Here is a 19,245-nt window from a genome sequence, read left to right as displayed (position 1 = left end):
TTTTAATACATAATGTGATAAGATTACAATTGATGTTTTGTAAGATCGAAGAAAAGAAAGGAAGCTTAAAGGAAGAAGTGAGCAGAATCTAACCGTGAAGGAATAGATTTCGATCGCATTTCTCGAAGATTAGATTCTTGAGCTACTACTTAGAGTTAGAATTAGATTGCTAAGAAAAATGTATTAGCATAGTTTTTCAACGAATTGCATTGTAAGGACAAAAATTTTCCACAATAAAATAAATTTTGATTTTATATTATTTATTTATCCTTGCAATGACGTATATGAAAAATTGATGTTTGAATGTTTCTATTATTAACAATAATGGATTTGGTTCTTATTATGTTATTTATGGAAAGTCGAGAGTTTACCAAATAGGGAGAGTTTCTCATCGCCCAAGTTGCAATTGGAAAGAAACTTGGAATCATGCAACTTGGTTGCACGATGAATGAGAAATTTTATATTTGGAAATTAGACAAATTCATTGACAAAGTGTCAAGTGAAGGACTAGGAGATCGAGCACACAAAGTTGCGTGTTAATCAAGTCCACCATAAGAGTAACAATGATATTCGTCATGATTTACTAAAGGTTTAGTAAATATGATTATACTTACAAGATTAAGTGTAATTCTGAATTGATTGAAAAAGTTTAAATCAATAGCAAAACGAATAAGAAGAATCATGTAGGCTGAAAGATAAAAGTTTCTCCATTCTAAGAAGAAGGGAGAGTAACTTTTATGCTTTATGATATGTCTTAATGATTAAGAACCATATCTCAATTAATCCTCTAAGTGAGTCTTAGTACAATTGTATGTCTAAGAAGAGGAATCAAGAATTGAAGAAATGGTTAAATCAAGAAGTCAATCATACTTCGTTCCAAAACAAGTCTTAGAGTTAAGATTGTGACATTGAGTGGAAAAGTATTAAGAAGGTTTATAACATTCATAAAATGTGGAAAGTTGTGATGTCTTGGATAAGACAAAGACCAACTAGGACCAATTTATGAAGAGTTTTGATAAAAGCTACACTAACTCTTGAATATTTGTTTGTCAAGAAATGTTTTGACAAGAGAATCTTATATGTCAAGGAGTCAGTGGGCGTCTTAATGGTCTTGAAAGGTTTCAAGAACAAATCAAATAAACCTTATCGATCATCACTAGCACACGAGTTGAGGTTTACAACCTATCGTGTTGACATTATTTTGTTTCTGTGCCAATCCAATCGAGTTAATTATGCATGTGAGTCCTATGAGTTCTCATTTGAATGCATAAAAGGCAAGGACCTTGATCAATGGAAAGTACATTGATAAGAAAAGGTGAGCTGCTTAACTACTTGGAAGACATGGTGGGCAGCTGTGCTACCATAAAACAAGAAATCGAGATTAAGAAAGTTCGATCCATATGAGTTTGAATTTGTCGTAAGCTTTGGTTTTGACAAATTCACATGGATAGGAACAAATACACCGTTTAAATCTAAGTGTCATAAAATTTCCTCCTTCATGAAAATGATTGTGAGGAAATGCTTTCACTAAGAAAGATTTTAAGAAGATAGTGATTGTAAAATTGCATTCTCGAATTCGATTATGGTTACGGTATCCCTTTCCATAATTTGAATTCTGAGGTTTGGCAATTAGCCTTAATTGTTTAGACGCACAAATAAACTATCTAAGGCAAAGGTGTATAAGTTCAAGAAGCCTTGATAAAAGATTATCAAAGCACTAAGTATTAGAAACATGAAATTAAGAAATTCAATAAGCATTGTTTTTCTGAAAGTTAAGCTATTTCTGAATACATGTCAAAGCTAGTGGGAGAATAAGTGTTATGTTTTATAATAATCATCATGATAGTGGGAGCATAAATGTTATGATTGTATGATTATTAAGGCACGTATTGAAAGTTGGCAATATTAATTATAGAAAACAAGAGTTATACCTTGCAAAGTCGTAAGGGTTGTAAAGTTGTTTTGCTATATGTAACGACCCGTCTCCGGTATGAGGATTCCTTGGTATTTATTTTGAAGTTTTGGCAAGAGGGACTCGGCGCGTTCATAGCCTGACTCGCCGAGTAGGGACGGGATTTCGAGCACGTGTTAGCTGGCGACTTGGCGAGTCCATATTCTGGACTCGGCGAGTCTGTCTGTCTGGGAGAAACCCTAAATCCCCGGGTTGCCCACTATTTAAGCCAACTTATGGCCTCCATTCTCGCCTCCTTCACCCTCAGTGAGCTGTGAGAAAACCCTATTTCGTTCTTGAGTGATTTTAAGTGATCTTGTGTGCATTTGTGAAGGCTTGAAGAAGGAGAAGAAGAAAGGAGCAAGGAGAAGAATTGTAGAGCAAAGATTCAGGGGAAAACCAGAGTTCTTTGAGGTATTCTTCGGATTTCCTTCCCTTTTATGCTTTAAAAACCCCTCTAGATCTAGTTGATGCTATTCTCAAGCCTTATGTTGATATGGAAGCCCTATTATGTCGAGATATCTTTAGATCTGTGCATTTAGGAGTTGTAGAGCCCAGATCTATTGCCTTTATGGAGCTATTTTGCATCATAACCCTAGATCTACCCTTTTAAGTGCCTTTTTAGCCTTTATTCCCTTTTTCATGTGTTTATACACGTAAAGTTGGAAACTTTACGTGGTAAATCAGCTTATTGGACTCAGATCTATCATTTGTATGTAATGGATTCAAGCAGAATCGAGTGTAGATTAGTTGCATGGTTGCGACTCGGCGAGTCGGAAGAACGACTCGGCGAGTCGAGTCGCGAGTCCCCGATTTTTTCCTTTTGAGCGGTGTCGAGTGGGACCAGTGAGTAGTGGAGTGGACTCAGCGAGTTTGAGGGTAGAATCAGTAATGGAGGGACTCGGCGAGTCCAAGGCAATCTTCTTAAGCTCAAGAACAACTCGTCAAGTTGTTCATATGACTCGGCGAGTCGGATGAAGATTGTCTGAGTTCTTGGATCGAGAGGGTACTCGTCGAGTCGATGTCATACTCGACGAGTAGCCACGAGTAGGATTGAGAAGTGAGATTAGAGACTCGGCAAGTTGGTGGCCCAACTCGGCGAGTCAGGTCAACCGAGAGTTGACTTTGTCCAAGGGTAAATGAGTCATTTTACCCAGTGCAGTGTTTAGTATTTGATTGAGTGTGTTTATGGACTTGTAGTTGGGGAGATACCGAAGCAGCAACAGTTAGCCCTCAGAGCCATTCACTCAGCAGCCAGTTCACGAGGTGAGTTTCCTTTCAGTAGGAACGGGTCTACGGCCACAATGCCGGCCCGTTTAATTATCAGTAGTCCCGGACTTTGGTCTGATGTAGTAGTTAGAGTGCTTGATGTCTTTGTGATTCAAGCATGTTTGTGTTATGTGTTCCGGACTCTGTTCCGATGCAGTATGCAGCATATGTGATTATAATAGTTGTTATGTTTTATGTTATGCCATGATCAGCCAGTTCCGGACTTCGGTCCGATGCAGTCAGTTCCGGACTTCGGTCCGATGCAGTTAGTTCCAGACTTCGGTCCGATGCAGTTAGTTCCGGACTTCGGTCCGATGCAGTTAGTTCCGGACTCTGGTCCGATGCAGGGGACAAGGTCCCAGTCAGTTCCGGACTTCGGTCCGATGCAGCTAGTTCCAGACTTCGGTCTGATGCAGTGGGCAAGGCCCAGTATGTGCTTTATATATGTATTGTATGGTATGTGGTAGTTTGGGGGGAGCTCACTAAGCTTCGTGCTTACAGTTTCAGTTTTGGTTTCAGGTACTTCCGCAAGCAAAGGGAAGAGCTCGGGATGATGGCATTGCACACACCACAGCTTCAGTTTTATCCTGGGAGTTGACTCAGTTTTCCTAGATATGTCTTGATACAGTTGTGACACAGTTTTCTTGATACAGTATTTCAGCGTGGTTTTTGAGAAATGCAACGCATGGTTTATTTATGATATACTCAGTTTTATGACTTTTGGTTATATTAAAAATAAAATTTTCGGGTCGTATTTTTGGGTCGTTTCAAGTTGGTATCAGAGCCCTGGTTTGAGGGATTCGGATACACTTCCGGGTGTATCTGAACTCAAACTAAGGGGAAATAAAAAGATTTTTAAAAGGAAAATGTTTTCTAAAAAGAATTTTGAAAGCACTTAGAAAGAAGGAAATTTTTAAACGAGATAAGGGTGTGGTGCATGCGATCAGCCGAGCTCAAGTAAGTACTCCCAAATTACCCATACAAGTTATTTGTTCAGTTTCAGTTTCAGTAGAACAGCATGCTAGTATAGGACTAAGGATCTAGGAGGATGCCTTATGTGCCTGCTTTATGTGTTACAGCTTTATGAGTATTGCATGCTAGTATTGAGTAGACAGCAGTAGGATAGCCTGTTTAGGTTATGCCTGATAGTATGAGCTTAGCATTGTATGTTAGTACAGTTTCTCGTTATGAGAATAGTTTTGCCTGAGTATGTTTCCTTTATCCGAATGCTGCTTGCTTCGTGCTTTGTGGGGTTCTGAGTGATGGGAGTTAGCCATTAGGTGAACACGTCACACCACATGTGATCAGGGTTGAATAATCCCAGAGTGCCGGAATTGGCCCTATTGCGCAGCTCTTGTTTGAGTCCAACCGTTATAGGGACGAGTACTTTACTTGAAGGATTATCTGAGCCTCGTCACATGTGATGGTGTTCAGGTGGTGGCTAATTAGCATTATAAGGAGGCCTTCAGCAGCTGAGGACTAGTTGTGTTGAGTCTGAGGTTTCCCTAGGGCAAGCCTAGGATGAGAGTAGTAGAGATCAGTAGTAGTAGAAGTGACTTGGTGGAGTCAAGGCAGTTCTTGAAGAAAGTACGGATAGATGTGGAAGGTAGTATGGGCCCGTACTACTGAAAGCAGAGGATCCGTACTCGAATCAAGAAAGGCCGAGACAAGACCAGGAAGCTAGTTGTAGTATCAATGATCCCTTGAGATATTTCAGTTTTCTGATGTAGTTGTGATGTGTTTCAGAATGGTGGTTTTGCGTTCGAGACCAGCAGCCGGCAGTGGAGGTGCCGGGGAGGGATCAGGTTCAGGCTCGGGACGAGCGTATGGATGAGCAGACCTGAGAGTTTCTTTCTTCGGAGATTACGTGCATTATTATAGAGCAGACTCTTGTGATCTTCATTTCGATCAAGGAGGGAATTCTAGAGCTGATGGATGAGAGATTGGGCACCTTCCGTGCCGAGGTGGCGGCCATGATGGGGTCGCGCACCCTTACTTTCAGGGAGTTCAGGGCGTGTGGAGCTCCGGACTATCATGGGGCGCGGGACCCCATAGCGAGTACCAGATGGTTGGCGGATGTGGCCAACGCTTTCCGCACTAGCAGGTGTCCCGAGGGGGACAAGGTCAGATTGGCGTCCTGTCTTCTGAAGGACAGGGCACGGGATTGGTGGGAGGAGGTCGGACATGCCATTGGAGATGATGCAGCATTGGACGCCATGACCTGAGCTGATTTCTCTACCATGTTCAGGGCGGAGTTTGCACCGGTTATTGAGGTGCAGCAGTTAGCTACGGAGTTTCAGGACCTCACCCAGACTACAGAGACAGTGGCGGAGATCACCACCAAGTTCAGGGAGAGGGCTCTTCTCGTTCCTCAGTACGTAGCTGATGAGGAAATGAAGAAGGCCCGTTATCATGAGATGTTGCGGAGCGATATCCGCCAGTTTGTGAGCCGGTCCAGCTGTAAAACGCTGGATGACATGATTGCTAGGGCTCGGGAGAGGGAGATTGATCTCGAGATGGAGAAGATGAGGAAACCGGAGGCGGTTTCGGGTTCAGGCGGTTCGGGCAAAAAGCCCAAGGTTTCAGACCACAGATCTAGGAGTCAGCAGAGCCACGGTCGATGTGGCAAGTGTGGGAGATTGCACGAGGGGGCGTGCAAGGCAGGGAGTTCCGGCTACTACAAGTGCGGTCGGATTGGGCATTTGAGTAGGGATTGTACGGTCCCTGCTACTGCCTTTGCAGCATCAAATCTGATTTGCTTTCAGTGCAATCAGAGGGGACATAAAAAGTCCCAGTGTCCGAGTTTAGCTGCAGCAGGGAAGGTGGCTGCACCTGCCCCTGCTACCTTGAGGATTACAGATGGCCGGCAGGGTCGAGCCGAGACGCCAGTGGCGAAGAGCAGGGCGTTTCAGATGACAGCAGAGGAGGCGCGAGCGACTCCTGATGTGGTGACGGGTATGTATCTTCCCTTCATCTCTTTATTATTATTATTGATTGGATATTGCTTATGATTGTATGTTTTATTTAGGGTCGTTCTTTGTGAACGGCATTTCTGCTATGGTATTATTCGATTCGGGGGCTACCCGATCATTCGTATCGCTTGCTCTTAGTAAGAGATTTAGTAGAGCTCCAGGGGAGTTGGATTGTCCAATAGAGGTTGAGATAGCAGATGATAGGACCGTGAGGGTCGGCAGAGTGCATAGAGGGTGTTCTCTTCAGTTGTTTGATGAGCAGTTTTCAGTGGACCTGGTACCTATTCCCCTGCGAGGGAATAAGGTTATTGTGGGCATGGATTGGCTAAGCCCCAATGGGGTGGTGATTGATTGTGAGCTTCAGCTAGTGAAGGTTCGCACTCCCAGTGGGGGAGAGTTAATGATTCAGGGCGAGAGGCCACAGCGGGGACCGACCTTTTGTTCCGCCGCAAGGGCGAGACGCTATGTTCAGCAGGGTTGCGCCAGTTTTGTAGCTTACGTCTTGGATGCCCGGGAAAAGGGCAAGACGACAGTTGATGATGTTCCTATTGTGCGAGACTATCCGAATGTGTTTCCCGAGGATTTGCCGGGGATACCTCCTGAGAGGCAGGTTGAGTTCAGGATCGACCTAATTCCTGGTGCGGCTCCGATAGCCAAGGCACCGTATCGACTAGCTCCCCCTGAGATGCAGGAGTTGTCTACACAGCTGCAGGAGCTGCTAGACAAGGGTTTCATTCGGCCGAGACATCATATCTAAGGAATTGTCTTGTAACAATCTCCAATAGAGAACTTTGTAATATCATTGACAATAGTCTTTGTGACTTTGGTGCAGTGACATTACGAAAGGATCATTGCATAAAATGTTAGAATCTAACATATTCTATAAGAGGCAAGAATTTGATATTATTACACTTATGAAAAAGGATTTGGAGTTGTGAAATGAAAATGATTGGAAATGTGTTCAATTTGATCTATTTCACAAAGTAAGAACCATAGGTAAACATTGTGTGCATGCTAGGAGCATGAGACAAGTGTAATAATTCAAGTAAGAAGTTGATTACCCGAAACGACAAATAATGAGTAATCGATATGGTGATAAATAAAAGGAGTTTTATTTATACTCAAAGGTTTGAGGCCATATGGGATTAGTATTATTCTTGTGTTTCACATTTGCATGTTTTGACTTCCAGAATAATTGAATTTATTAAGAATAATCGAATTATTCGAACGGGCCACAGTCGTTCATATGTTGGAAGTAGATATGAATGAAGACTGTCGTGAATTGGTGTGTGGATTGTCTAAAAGAGTATTAGACATAAGCAAATGTTTGCTGCAACGTTCATGAGTGCTTATGAATATGATTTGAGCATTGGATTAAACCCACGCTCACTTGGATCACTCCATGAATTGTATTACGAGTGATTGGTGAGACGATAACATCTTATATTCTTGAAACCAAGATGTGTGAGTTGTATCTTGCAAATCGGTTGCACATTGATAATATGTAAACGCACTAGTAACTTGGTGTCATAAAACATATTGTTGTGTGTGATTCGGTGAGTAAGTGCAAGCAAGCATTGTATCAAAGTTTATCCGTTCCTTTTATCCAAAGTAGGATAAAAGCGATATCTTTGGGCCCCTCGATGATTTAATGATGACAAACGTAAATGCTCGGTTGGGCTAGGGCTAATTTGATTTGTTCAATTAGTCAGTCGTCATAAATCGGGAATCGAGATATAGTACAAAGAGAATGATTTGAAATCATATCTCATACGATATCTAGAATGGAGGAATATATGATCCCTTATCTAAAGGACACGCGTATTTGATAGGATCAGAGTTGACAGCGGCTTTGGAAAGCTACGATTGCAGATCAGGATATGAAGTCATACGCATAATAGTTATTAGACTTATCCAAGTGGGAGACTGTTGGATTAGTGTCTAAGTCCATAACTGTTTTGGTATGTACTTGACCCGATGGTGCATGGTCCTTTTGGGTTGCCTTCACCAAAGCAACTTGATAGGATGAATTATGGAGAGAAAGGATTAAATATGATTTATTAATATATTATGAGAATAATATATTAAAGGAGAAATCATATTGTTTAATTAATATTAGTCAATAATTAATTGGTAATTAGTTTTGTGACTAAAAGAGATTAACTAAACTTAAGGGACTGGAATTGTAATTATAAGATAATTGCAATTTGGGCTATGGATTGTCTTAAATTAAGGAGTGGACGAATTCTATGGGGAAGCCCATAAGGAAATCGTCCAAGGCCCTAATTAAAGGAGTCCATGGGTTGCTTAGGGCTTAAGCATCCAAATTAGGGTTTCCTTGTTAGATAACCCTAATTGCCTAACTATATATAAGACCCTTATAACCCAAAAACGTGGGGAATCATTCTTCTAGGGTTAGAACACGTTTTTGGGCAACCTCCATCCTCTCTCCTCTTCATCCTCTTGCTTATGGTGTTTGTGAACCATTAGAGGAGTGACAATTGTGACTCTAAGCTTTCTAAAGTCAATACAAGAAGGATTTGGGATTTTTATTGCTACATAACAATCAAGGTAATATCTTAAACCCATTCTTATGTTAATATGATTACTTGTATGATAGAATTAGGGTTTATAGCCTTGGATAACTTGCATGTACAATAGAGAAACCTAGATCCAATCATTAGGGTTTGTATTAGCACATAGGATGTCTTATGACCAAAACCCATAAGAAATGACGGAATGACGATGGTTATGATATGAGGGTTTTTTTACTGCGACGAAATGGCCGCTGCGGAGGAGTGCTTTGTAGACTAATCAACGACTGCCACAACCAAGGAGCTTCTGTTCGAAGAAATTATTAGTGGCTTCTTCTAAATCATTGCAGTCAAAGTGTTGAGTCTTTTTGTTGATGGTTTGTCCTAAATCTTCATTTCCTTGAAGCATATCATCATGTTTTTTTTCCTGATTTATTGGATGGAGTATGAACTGCACCGGTTGATCCCGCTTTACAAGACAAATAGCCCATCAAGAAAATCTTGGTTTTTGTTTGATTAAATACACATAAGGAACTGATTGGAAAATGTAACACTCAGTTTTTCAGGTATGAATTTTATGCTTTTATTGTGCGAATTTTTGGGTAGCCACGACTTGGTGAAGAGGATTACCATGACATGGCAGCGCCTTTTGGGACCGCGATCATTTTAAGTGGACATGACATGGACATGTATTGGCCACGACGTGGTGACGTTCCAGGGTCAAAACCCTATTTTTTTTATTTAAAGGATGTGATAGCTGGGGTTTGTCCATCCCCAGTCTCCATCACTCCTCTATTTACATAAGATCAAACCCTAGCACCCTTTCAAGATTTTGAGCTCATTTTGGTGATTTGGTGACCTTTGAAGGAAAAAGAATAAGTTTTCTAGCGCAAAGATCCATCAAGCAACTCATCTCCATCTATGTAATCATTTTTTGAACCATTTTATTCTTTATGGTTCATTTATAGTATATCTAAGAAAGTTAACATATTATGGTCCATTGTGGAAGTTGGAATGATTAAGTGTGATAATTTTAACAACTTTATCACTCACCAAGGTCCCTGGTTAGATAGGTGGATGGTGACTCATCATGCTTCGTTTGTATCTTCAGTAACTGAGTCTTCAAGGTGTATTCCATTGAAGAGGTTTGTGGAACATAGGCATGTTCCAAAGCCAACCATAATTCCCGAGAGGTTGTCCCTTGAACATGTTGAAAAGCAAATTGGTGTTGCTAAAGGTTAGTGTTTTTGATCTCTCTTGTAGTTGTTCTTATTATTTAGGTTACATATCATTGTAGGTTTTAGTTGTTTGCTTTTCTTAGATTAATTTGCATGTTTCCAATGCCACTATTAATCTAAGTAAGTATATATAAACCTATCATCAACGTTAGATCTTTCTTGCTCAAAAATTGCACTTTCCTATGAATGCCTACAAAAGTTTTTTTTCTCACCATTTGGTGGTATTTGTCTGGATAAAATGGTGTATGAATAAATGATGTCTTATTAACACGTGCATTTTAAGAAATCGATGTCTAGAATTATACATGTAATGATTGAGAGAGCAATTGAAGATCCATCCTCGCAGGAGTGCTGAGACGAAAGGAATGATAAATGCTATGGGAGCCTTTTGTTTTTTTATAGTTGCATCAAAGTAGATTATGCATAATTATTTTCATGTGATTGTGTGGTAGACACATAATCATAAAGCCATGACATGACTTAATTTAGTAAGTTATATAAGTGTTTCTTTTTTGTTTAGTTCGCAATAACAACGTAATAAATAAAAAAAGTAGGGAAATGGAGGCTTTCCATATTAAGTTCTAAATTTCTATAAATTTGTGTTCATTTATTTTTTCATTCCATTTCTCATGCGAAAATAAAAAATATTAAAACGATCACATTTAATCATTATTTTCATCATTTATCCAGACAAAATTTAATAGAAAAGAAAGAAAAGGGACAAGTTTTTTTTTTTTTATATATGGTTAATTTATTCCTTTTCATTCTTTCAAAAAAAAAAAAAAAAAAAAAAAAAAAAAAAAAACCAACACATGGGTTGTTACTTAAGATCAAAGCCATCTCAGACAATAGGAAGAGAAGGTTAGTATTGATTGAGAAGGAAGAAACCAGTAATCCATTTAGGAGGGACTTGCGTTTTCTAATAAGTATTACTTATTTTGATTAACAAAGAATTGTGAATTGTTTATCATCTTGTGGACCAAATCAAGCTAACTTCTTGTTGTTGTCTTCTTTCTCAAACTATTTTGGATTGGTTTGTGGTGATCATGTCTAAAAAGAAACTAAAATAAAGACTTTGTATTAGAAACCCGTGTAATGGTGACACATTTTGGTTTGGTGTCAACAATCAGCCGAATATTATGATTACCTTATTGACCATATTATATATTGTCATTGTTGGTAGAAAATATAAAAATTTAATGATGTACTTCATAAAGTACGCTTGTAACACGATAAACAATATAAGTAAGTCATTATTTTATGTATTTAATCCATGATTAAATTAGCCCAAATTAAAAAAAAAAAATCTTGAAGATGTCGTTTTGATTTTGTTTAACTTTAGGATTTAATTGAATTTGTTTGAACTTAATACGTCAATCTCTTAAAAAAGTTCTACAATTATTAGACTTAAAATGTACTCTATATTTCCTTTTTGTGAAGCATTTCTATTTTCTTGAGTTGGAAGTTATTGTTTAATACAAAATTTCACGTTATGGTTTAATACAACTTTTCACGGAAATTCCTCATTTCCTCGTCAAGTCTTCCATATAAAAACGACAGCGTATCATCGCAATCTAAACCTTCCCCGCCTTTGAGCCTTGTAATAACATCAAGACAGCAATTTCTTCCTCCTCCCCTCGCCAGTCGCCACCGTACCACCACCGTCTCATCGGGTATTTCCTCTCTTTGATACTCGAGTATCTACAGGCTTCCACTCTGTAACTTTCGATCAATTCATCGCAAGAAATCCCAGACATGGTGGATAACAAGCGGAAACGAGGACGTACGCCTAAATCTCGAGTACCCGAAACCCTAGATCTCCAAATCTCCAAAGCGACTTCCTCTTCGCCCTCCGTCGACGACGTTGATCTCACCCACAACAATGACACCTCCAATTCCAATTCCAATCACCATCACCACCTCCGCCGCCGCCGGGAACCCATGGAAAACCCTAAACCCCCCTTAATTTCATCTCCCCCTTCGAGGTGTGTTGAGGGCAATGGAAATGTTACTGGGAATGGTTCGCTTCTTGATAGTGTGGTCATGGCGATGGCTAGGGTGATGCCGGCTATGGACGCGGTGGTGAAGGTGTTTTGCACGCATACTGAGCCCAATTTCTCTCTGCCGTGGCAGAGGAAGAGGCAGTATAGCTCTAGCAGTAGTGGCTTTGTGATTAGTGGGAGGAGGGTCTTGACTAACGCGCACTCAGTGGAGCATTATACTCAAGTGAAGCTCAAGAAACGTGGCTCCGATACGAAATATGTCGCCACCGTTCTTGCAGTAGGAACCGAATGTGATATTGGTGAGTCTAAAATTTTCTCATTTTTGCTTAAGGAGCCATAGTCATTTCCAGCTAATAGTTACGTATGATACCTGCAAAGGGAACTTTCATTTTCAGTCATGACATTGTTTATCCATTCATGCAGCTTTGCTTACTGTGGATGATGACGAATTTTGGCTTGATGTATCACCTGTGGAGTTTGGGGATTTGCCTGCTCTTCAAGATGCGGTTACAGTTGTGGGGTATCCAATCGGAGGCGATACAATATCCGTCACTAGTGGAGTTGTTTCACGTATAGAGATCTTATCTTATGTTCATGGGTCAACTGAGCTTTTGGGATTACAGGTCATTGAACTTTCTTTATTCTTAAACCATGTTTGACATTCATGTTCATTCACTAACAGAAATTGCTCTTCAACCTTTTGCAGATAGATGCTGCAATTAACTCAGGGAACTCTGGTGGACCTGCTTTCAATGACAAGGGAAATTGTGTTGGAATTGCATTTCAGTCTCTTAAACACGAAGATGCTGAAAACATTGGATATGTCATTCCAACCCCTGTTATAATGCACTTCATCCAAGATTATGAGAAAAATGGATCATATACTGGATTCCCCATTCTTGGTGTTGAGTGGCAAAAGATGGAAAACCCTGATTTGCGTAAGTCGATGGGGATGAAAGATAATCAGAAAGGTGTCCGAATTCGAAGAATTGACCCTACTGCCCCTGAGCATAAAGTTCTAAAACCATCTGATATTATACTAAGCTTTGATGGTGTTGGTATTGCCAATGATGGAACAGGTAACAACGTATTAATATTATATATAATCTATATAATTTTTTGATCAAATGTTTAGTTTCATGACTTTTTTTTTTTTTTTGTTGAATCTTTACTCAGTTCCTTTTAGGCATGGAGAGAGGATAGGTTTTAGCTACCTTGTATCCCATAAATATACAGGAGATACAGCTCAAATCAAAGTCCTTCGTGAATCTAAAATCTTGAAATTTAACATCAAGTTTGACACTCACAAAAAGCTAATCCCTGCACACAACAAGGGTAGACCTCCTTCATACTACATCATTGGAGGATTGGTTTTTACAACAGTTTCTGTTCCTTATCTTCGATCTGAGGTGCATACAATTTAAAATCTTTATAAATATACATGATTATTATATTTCTATTTTACTTAGAGTAACCTTTATGAATGAATGTATGATATATGTTGGTAGTATGGAAAGGACTATGGGTATGATGCCCCTGTTAAGCTGTTGGATAAACTTCTTCATGAGTTGCCAAAGTCACAAGATGAACAGATTGTAGTTGTCTCACAGGTTCCAAACTTTTTTTTCTCCCTTGAAACTTTCTTATTCTTTATTCAATTCTATGTAATAAAATAAAGTAGTAAAATGGTTTTGTTTTGTGTGAAGGTGCTTGTGGCTGATATCAACATAGGATATGAGGAGATTGTGAACACTCAGGTTCTTGCATTCAATGGTAAGGAAGTGAAGAATCTGAAAAGCTTGGCGAATATGGTGGAGAGCTGTAGGGATGATTATCTGAAATTTGAATTGGAATATCAACAGGTAGGCTTCACTTCACATACTACATCTATCTCCCTATTTGTAAATTGTAGTTTTGTTTTTTTTGATGTGAATGGAAGGAATGTGTTGTTGCAGATTGTGGTACTGGAGACAAAGACAGCAAAAGCAGCAACTGTGGACATTCTGTTGACTCATTGTATACCAAGTGCCATGTCAGATGATCTCAAGACATAAAAACATAAACATAAACATTAAATGGTGAATGGTGTTTTTGCCTTACCTTAATTGGTTGTGGTCAACTGGATTTAGTCAATTTTACCATAGTCCTTAGGTAAGGATACTAGGAGAATTGGGATTGGGATATATACACTACACATTTTGATTCATTATAACCCTTATTCCATTCTGTTGGATTATATTTGAAAAATTGGATTATTAGGTATTTATTGGTTTAACAAGTAGTGATTATATATATTATATATGTTGCCTTTCAACTCAACAGATTGGGATTCGGATTTCATTTGTTGTATGATTGGTAATGGTGGAATTTAAAAAATCTTTAAAAATGGTGGAATTTTCTCTTATGTTTTGATTTGGGGATGAATTTTTGTATAATTGATGGCATCTAAATCGTAAGTGTTACACAATGTTGTGTGTACTGAAATAAGATAAGATAAATATATACAAAGTTAATTAGTACAGTTTATACTAAAAAAGGAATTAATTTTATCCGGAAAACAATGAAACTCATTATTATGTAGATAACGTGTACAAAATAGAGATTACAATAGATGCCAAGTATTAGAATCTTATCTATACAACATAAATAAACTATTAGTTGAATCAAGCTATTTCATCTCCAAGTCACTACTTACATTGTGTATTAGTATAATTATTATAGCTTATCAATAATGATAGTTGCTTCATTGAGATGATTAAATACGGACATATATATAATTCACGAAATATGCTCTTAATCAAGATCAAGCAATTGAGTGGGCAATTAGAGAATAGATAAGGGCATAAGGCATGCCAAAAAAGGGAAAGCTCCACATATAAAGTCTTAAAGCCTTGTCTACCACTTAACCAACTTTCCTCTTCTAGGGTTCTTCTCTGCTGCCATTATTGGGAACCAAAACCACGACCTTTCAAACGCTTTATCTCTAACGTCTCCATCATCCTTTAATTCTTTTTCTCATTTTAATTATATGGTTCTTGTTGGCTTCTCTTGTTTTACTTTAAAATCCACAACTTTAATTCTATCTCCTCGCTATGGCTAGATGGCTTCTTACCCAAGAAAATGGCATCTGGGCCGATAAGTTACCTGCACCATCGGAGATCACAGTCAGTCCGGCTCTTCTTTGGTTGATAGTATCCGTAGCTGCCATCTTCTTCATATCTGGAATTCTTCATATTCTTCTTAGATTCTTCAAAAAGAAACCTTCTTATAATAATCCATCAGTACTCATCACTCAGTCCGACAGATATACCCAACAGTCTCTCGGAAGACAGCTTCAACAACTTTTCCGGCTACAAGATTCCGGCTTGGACCAGTCCTTCATCGATAATCTCCCTGTCTTCAACTACAAGGAGATTATAATAATCGGGTCGCAACAATATCCATTTGATTGTGCTGTGTGTTTATGCGAGTTCTCACCTGATGACAAACTTCGGTTGATTCCAATTTGCAGCCATGCTTTTCACACTCATTGCATCGACACGTGGCTTCTGTCAAACTCCACGTGCCCTCTTTGCAGGGTCAATTTGGGGATACAAGTAGTAGAACACCACCGATTATGTAATAATAATCGCAATGTACGTCCAAGGGAAGAAAATGTCATTAGTGTCCCTATCCCTACTACGAATAATAACATACAACGGGTACTTTCCGTGAGGCTTGGAAAGCTCGAGAGCTTTAATGGGGAAGAAAGATCCAGTGGAGTGGAGGGGAGTAGTCGCAGGTGTAATTTGGATGAAAGGAGGTGTTTCTCAATGGGTTCTTTTCGGTATGTGGTTAATAATATGGATCTGGAAGTGTCATTAACGTCGAATGTAAAAAAAGATGATGTAATTGGTTGTGGAAAAAGTGAAGAAGATGGTGATCATATGGATGAGAGGAAGATTAAATATGATCAGAGTTTTTCTGTTTCCAAGGTTTGGTTGTTTAGTTCAAAGAAACCCAAAATTTCAGTTTCTTCATCGGAGACTCAAATGGGAGGAGTTTCTTCTGTAGTTCCTTTCGCACTATAGTTCCTGTACTATATGATAAACAATTAAACATAATATTTCCCAATCTGTTAATTAGTAGTATTTAATTTATTCTGAAATATTCAATATATAGTTATGCATTCAAGTAAATTAGTGATACTATAAATGTAGTTGGTTGGTTGGTTGTTTTTTAAGTTTTGTTCTGGAAAATTGAGTAATCTAACCACGTTATTTTGTTTTTGAACAAATTACATGAATGGTCCTTTAGCTTTATAGTTTTTTCTTAAATTGGTACTTATGGAACTTTTTTCTCTTAGATGGTCCCTAAGGAGCAAATATTGCACACAAAAAGCCCCTGTGACTAACTTAGTAACAGATTCTGTTAAGTTTTGTTAAATGACAAATATATCATTTGTTTTATGCACACAGATGGTCCTTATGACTCTCTCTCTCTCTCTCTCTCTCTCTCTCTCTCTCTCTCGTCTTTCCCGTTTTTCTTCACCACCATCCAAGGAAGAGGTTGCCGGCCACCGGAGCTGCCTTTTCCTTCCTCCTCCTGCCGAGCAACGCCACCCAAACACCCTTAAAGATCGTCGTTCCGTCCTGAACCCTTGTATGTCGCATTTTCTATCGGATCAGGAAAAAAAGAATCAACGAGGAGCAGCCAAAGCATGCCCTATCGCCACCACTATCGGCGGTGATAACCACCAACAACCGCCTCTCTTTCTTCTTCGCTCTTTTCCTCTGTTCATAACAGATCCAAAAATACCCCCTTGATCGGCGACTACTTTGCTCCCCCTCCTATTCGTGTGTTGCTACCGACGATCCAGTACAAATTTGTAGATGGTTCTTGATTTAGTTCTCAGACTGGCAGTGGTTGGGAAAGAGGGTGGACAACGGTGTATCTAGTGCTTGATTCACTGGGGAGGCATACCGGCCATGAGTGTGTGTGTGTGTGAGAGAGACCCACATATCGGATTTTGAGCATCTTCATGACAGAGATTGCAGCGATTCCGGTGCAATTCCATAGAGGGTTTTTGCTAAGCCTCTTGGTGGAGGTATCGACTTCAGTGACGTCTACAATTGATAATCTGTCGGGTTAGACTTTGTCACACCCCGAACCAGACGGCGGAAACGTCCGGGGGCTTGGGTGACTTCATTTTTGTAGTATCATCACAGTGTATATAATTGAAACCAAACATCATCATCATCACACATGTAATATTACAACTGTCATTATTTACATAAAGTATTTTAATATTACATGCCAAAATATCCAAATATAGTACTAACAAAACACAACATGCTCAACGATTCCCTGAGAATACAAGTTAATTTGAAAAAGTCAACATATATAATGTTGGTGAGTTCATAAACATGTTTGAATAAAATGTTTTGTATTACTTCGTAAACACCAGAAAATCCGATATTTTCTGAAAACGGTTTGAAATGTTTGTGTCAGATCTTGTATTAATGCATGTGTGTTAGTGTTTGTGAGTGTATGAAGTGAATAATTCTAGACAACCTGATGTTGTCTGTTTATAAAAAGACGTCGTGATTTCATTACCCTAAAATTGAATACAAATGAGTGTGTGTTCCCGTATTATCGACAAATGTTGTATTCTGTAAATTTTATAATGATGTTAATTCCTCTAAGTGAGTCGTTATAACCATACTTAATAATGACAATTTCGCATGTCATGCGTTTTTGGGACGCCGATGGGTTTACGGTAAGGTTTGTCACTCTAGATTGGCCTAGTCTAACTGTAGGGTGTCACCCCCGTATAGATCTATACACAAACTCTCACTCTCCCTCCAGGATACTCTGGTTATAACTACAAGCTACGATTGTGCACTCAATAGGTGTCAACCGAAATGTCTCACAAAATCCTTAACCAAATTTACGCGAATATGAAGTTGCACAGAGTATATTATTTTCATATAAGTATTTAGTTTTCATAGCCCAACGTGTACGTTTGTGAATGTGTGAAGTCAACAAGCATGTAAATGGACCACGAAGGCCCAATAAACATGTAAAGTATATTCCAGGCCCAAATAAACATGTAAAATGACAACTAAGGCCCACTAAACATGTAATTTATAATCCATACCCAATAAGCATGCAAGGTGTATTCCAGACCCAATAAACATGTAAAAGGACAACTAAGGCCCATTGAACATGTAAATTATATTCGAGGACTAATAAACACGTAAATGACGTAATTGATCTGTTTGTTGTTATGTTGGTTGTTAAGTTTAGTTGTTTACCAAAATGACATTAAAAAGCCAACTTTTAGTAAAAAGACATTTTTGGTCCTTAAAACCGAAAATTTTACAATTTAGGCTCATTTTTGGTAAAAATGACACTTTAGGTCCTTTAAGACCAAAAGTTTGTATTTAAGGCTAGTTTTAAGTAAAAACAACATTTTTAACCCTCTTTTGTCAAAAATATCATTTTTTGCTTAAGTTTATGAAAATGTGCATTCTCGGCCCCATTTATAAATAAATTTATCTTTTTGGCCAAAGTTTTAATAAATTTACAATTTCAGCCCCTTTTTATCGAAAATTTACATTTTTGGCACAACTTTGTTTAAAATGAAACTTAAGCTCACAAAAGTCCAAAAATTTACAATTTTGGCCCAAAAGCCGTGAAAGCCCAAATGGGGCCCATTTGTGATAATTTACATTTTTAGCCCCTTGAAAACCGCAAGTACCATAAAGATTCATGTTTAGCAAAAATAAATCCTTTTTTGTCCCTTAAAATCGTGAGGTATATATATATATATATATATATATATATATATATATATATATATATATAATAACATCACTTTGATTTTTTTTTTGTCATTTTTGGCCCTCTCATGCAATTTTCTTAGATTTAAACAACTTTGAAGTGTTTAAAACCTTTTCTTAACATTATATGTTGTAATAAGTGTTATGTTTAATAAATTAATATCATCATAAGTTAGTATATTTTCAAGTTTATGAAGTTTATAACACATAATCACACTTATATCATGAAAAACACACAAATCATGCATATACACATTAATATACACAAAACAACTTGTATTCTCCCCCAAAACATAGTAAAAACCGAAAATAGGGGGTATGAACTCAAAATGGGTTGATGATTTCGGTTATGATGAAGAAAATGGAGAGATCTCGGCCCTTAGCAAGATTTCTTGAGTAGATCTCGAACCTAAGATGGATCTAAGGGCATTGATCACGAAATAATGTTTAAGGA

The 19,245-nt window shown here is 38.4% G+C and overlaps 2 protein-coding genes across 2 annotated transcripts; both read left to right on the top strand.

The window, feature by feature from the left end:
- Positions 1-11,512: 11,512 nt before the first annotated feature.
- Positions 11,513-14,286, top strand: LOC111900706 (protease Do-like 9). Its single transcript, XM_023896588.3, has 7 exons — positions 11,513-12,266; positions 12,391-12,590; positions 12,674-13,046; positions 13,144-13,376; positions 13,476-13,577; positions 13,674-13,829; positions 13,923-14,286. Exons 1-7 carry the CDS (start codon positions 11,720-11,722, stop codon positions 14,019-14,021), a joined length of 1,710 nt encoding a protein of 569 aa, XP_023752356.1. The 5' UTR covers positions 11,513-11,719; the 3' UTR covers positions 14,022-14,286.
- A 148-nt stretch (positions 14,287-14,434) lies between these two features.
- On the top strand, positions 14,435-16,123 carry LOC111900707 (RING-H2 finger protein ATL46). Its single transcript, XM_023896589.3, has one exon. The coding sequence runs from the start codon at positions 15,060-15,062 to the stop codon at positions 16,035-16,037; it is 978 nt and encodes a 325-aa protein (XP_023752357.1). The 5' UTR covers positions 14,435-15,059; the 3' UTR covers positions 16,038-16,123.
- Positions 16,124-19,245: the final 3,122 nt, after the last annotated feature.

This window comes from Lactuca sativa, chromosome 5 (assembly GCF_002870075.4).
Source record: "Lactuca sativa cultivar Salinas chromosome 5, Lsat_Salinas_v11, whole genome shotgun sequence".
NCBI classification, from domain to species: domain Eukaryota; kingdom Viridiplantae; phylum Streptophyta; class Magnoliopsida; order Asterales; family Asteraceae; genus Lactuca; species Lactuca sativa.
This window is presented reverse-complemented; position numbering and strand designations above follow the sequence as displayed.

What these genes read in the sequence shown, in the direction of transcription:
- LOC111900707 (XM_023896589.3), top strand. Translation starts at nt 15,060, where the DNA reads ATGGCTAGATGGCTTCTTACCCAAGAAAATGGCATCTGGGCCGATAAG.
- LOC111900706 (XM_023896588.3), top strand. Translation starts at nt 11,720, where the DNA reads ATGGTGGATAACAAGCGGAAACGAGGACGTACGCCTAAATCTCGAGTA. An exon ending in CTGAGCTTTTGGGATTACAG is followed by an intron (nt 12,591 to 12,673) that starts GTCATTGAACTT and finishes AACCTTTTGCAG; the next exon opens with ATAGATGCTGCAATTAACTC. An exon ending in TATTGCCAATGATGGAACAG is followed by an intron (nt 13,047 to 13,143) that starts GTAACAACGTAT and finishes ATCTTTACTCAG; the next exon opens with TTCCTTTTAGGCATGGAGAG.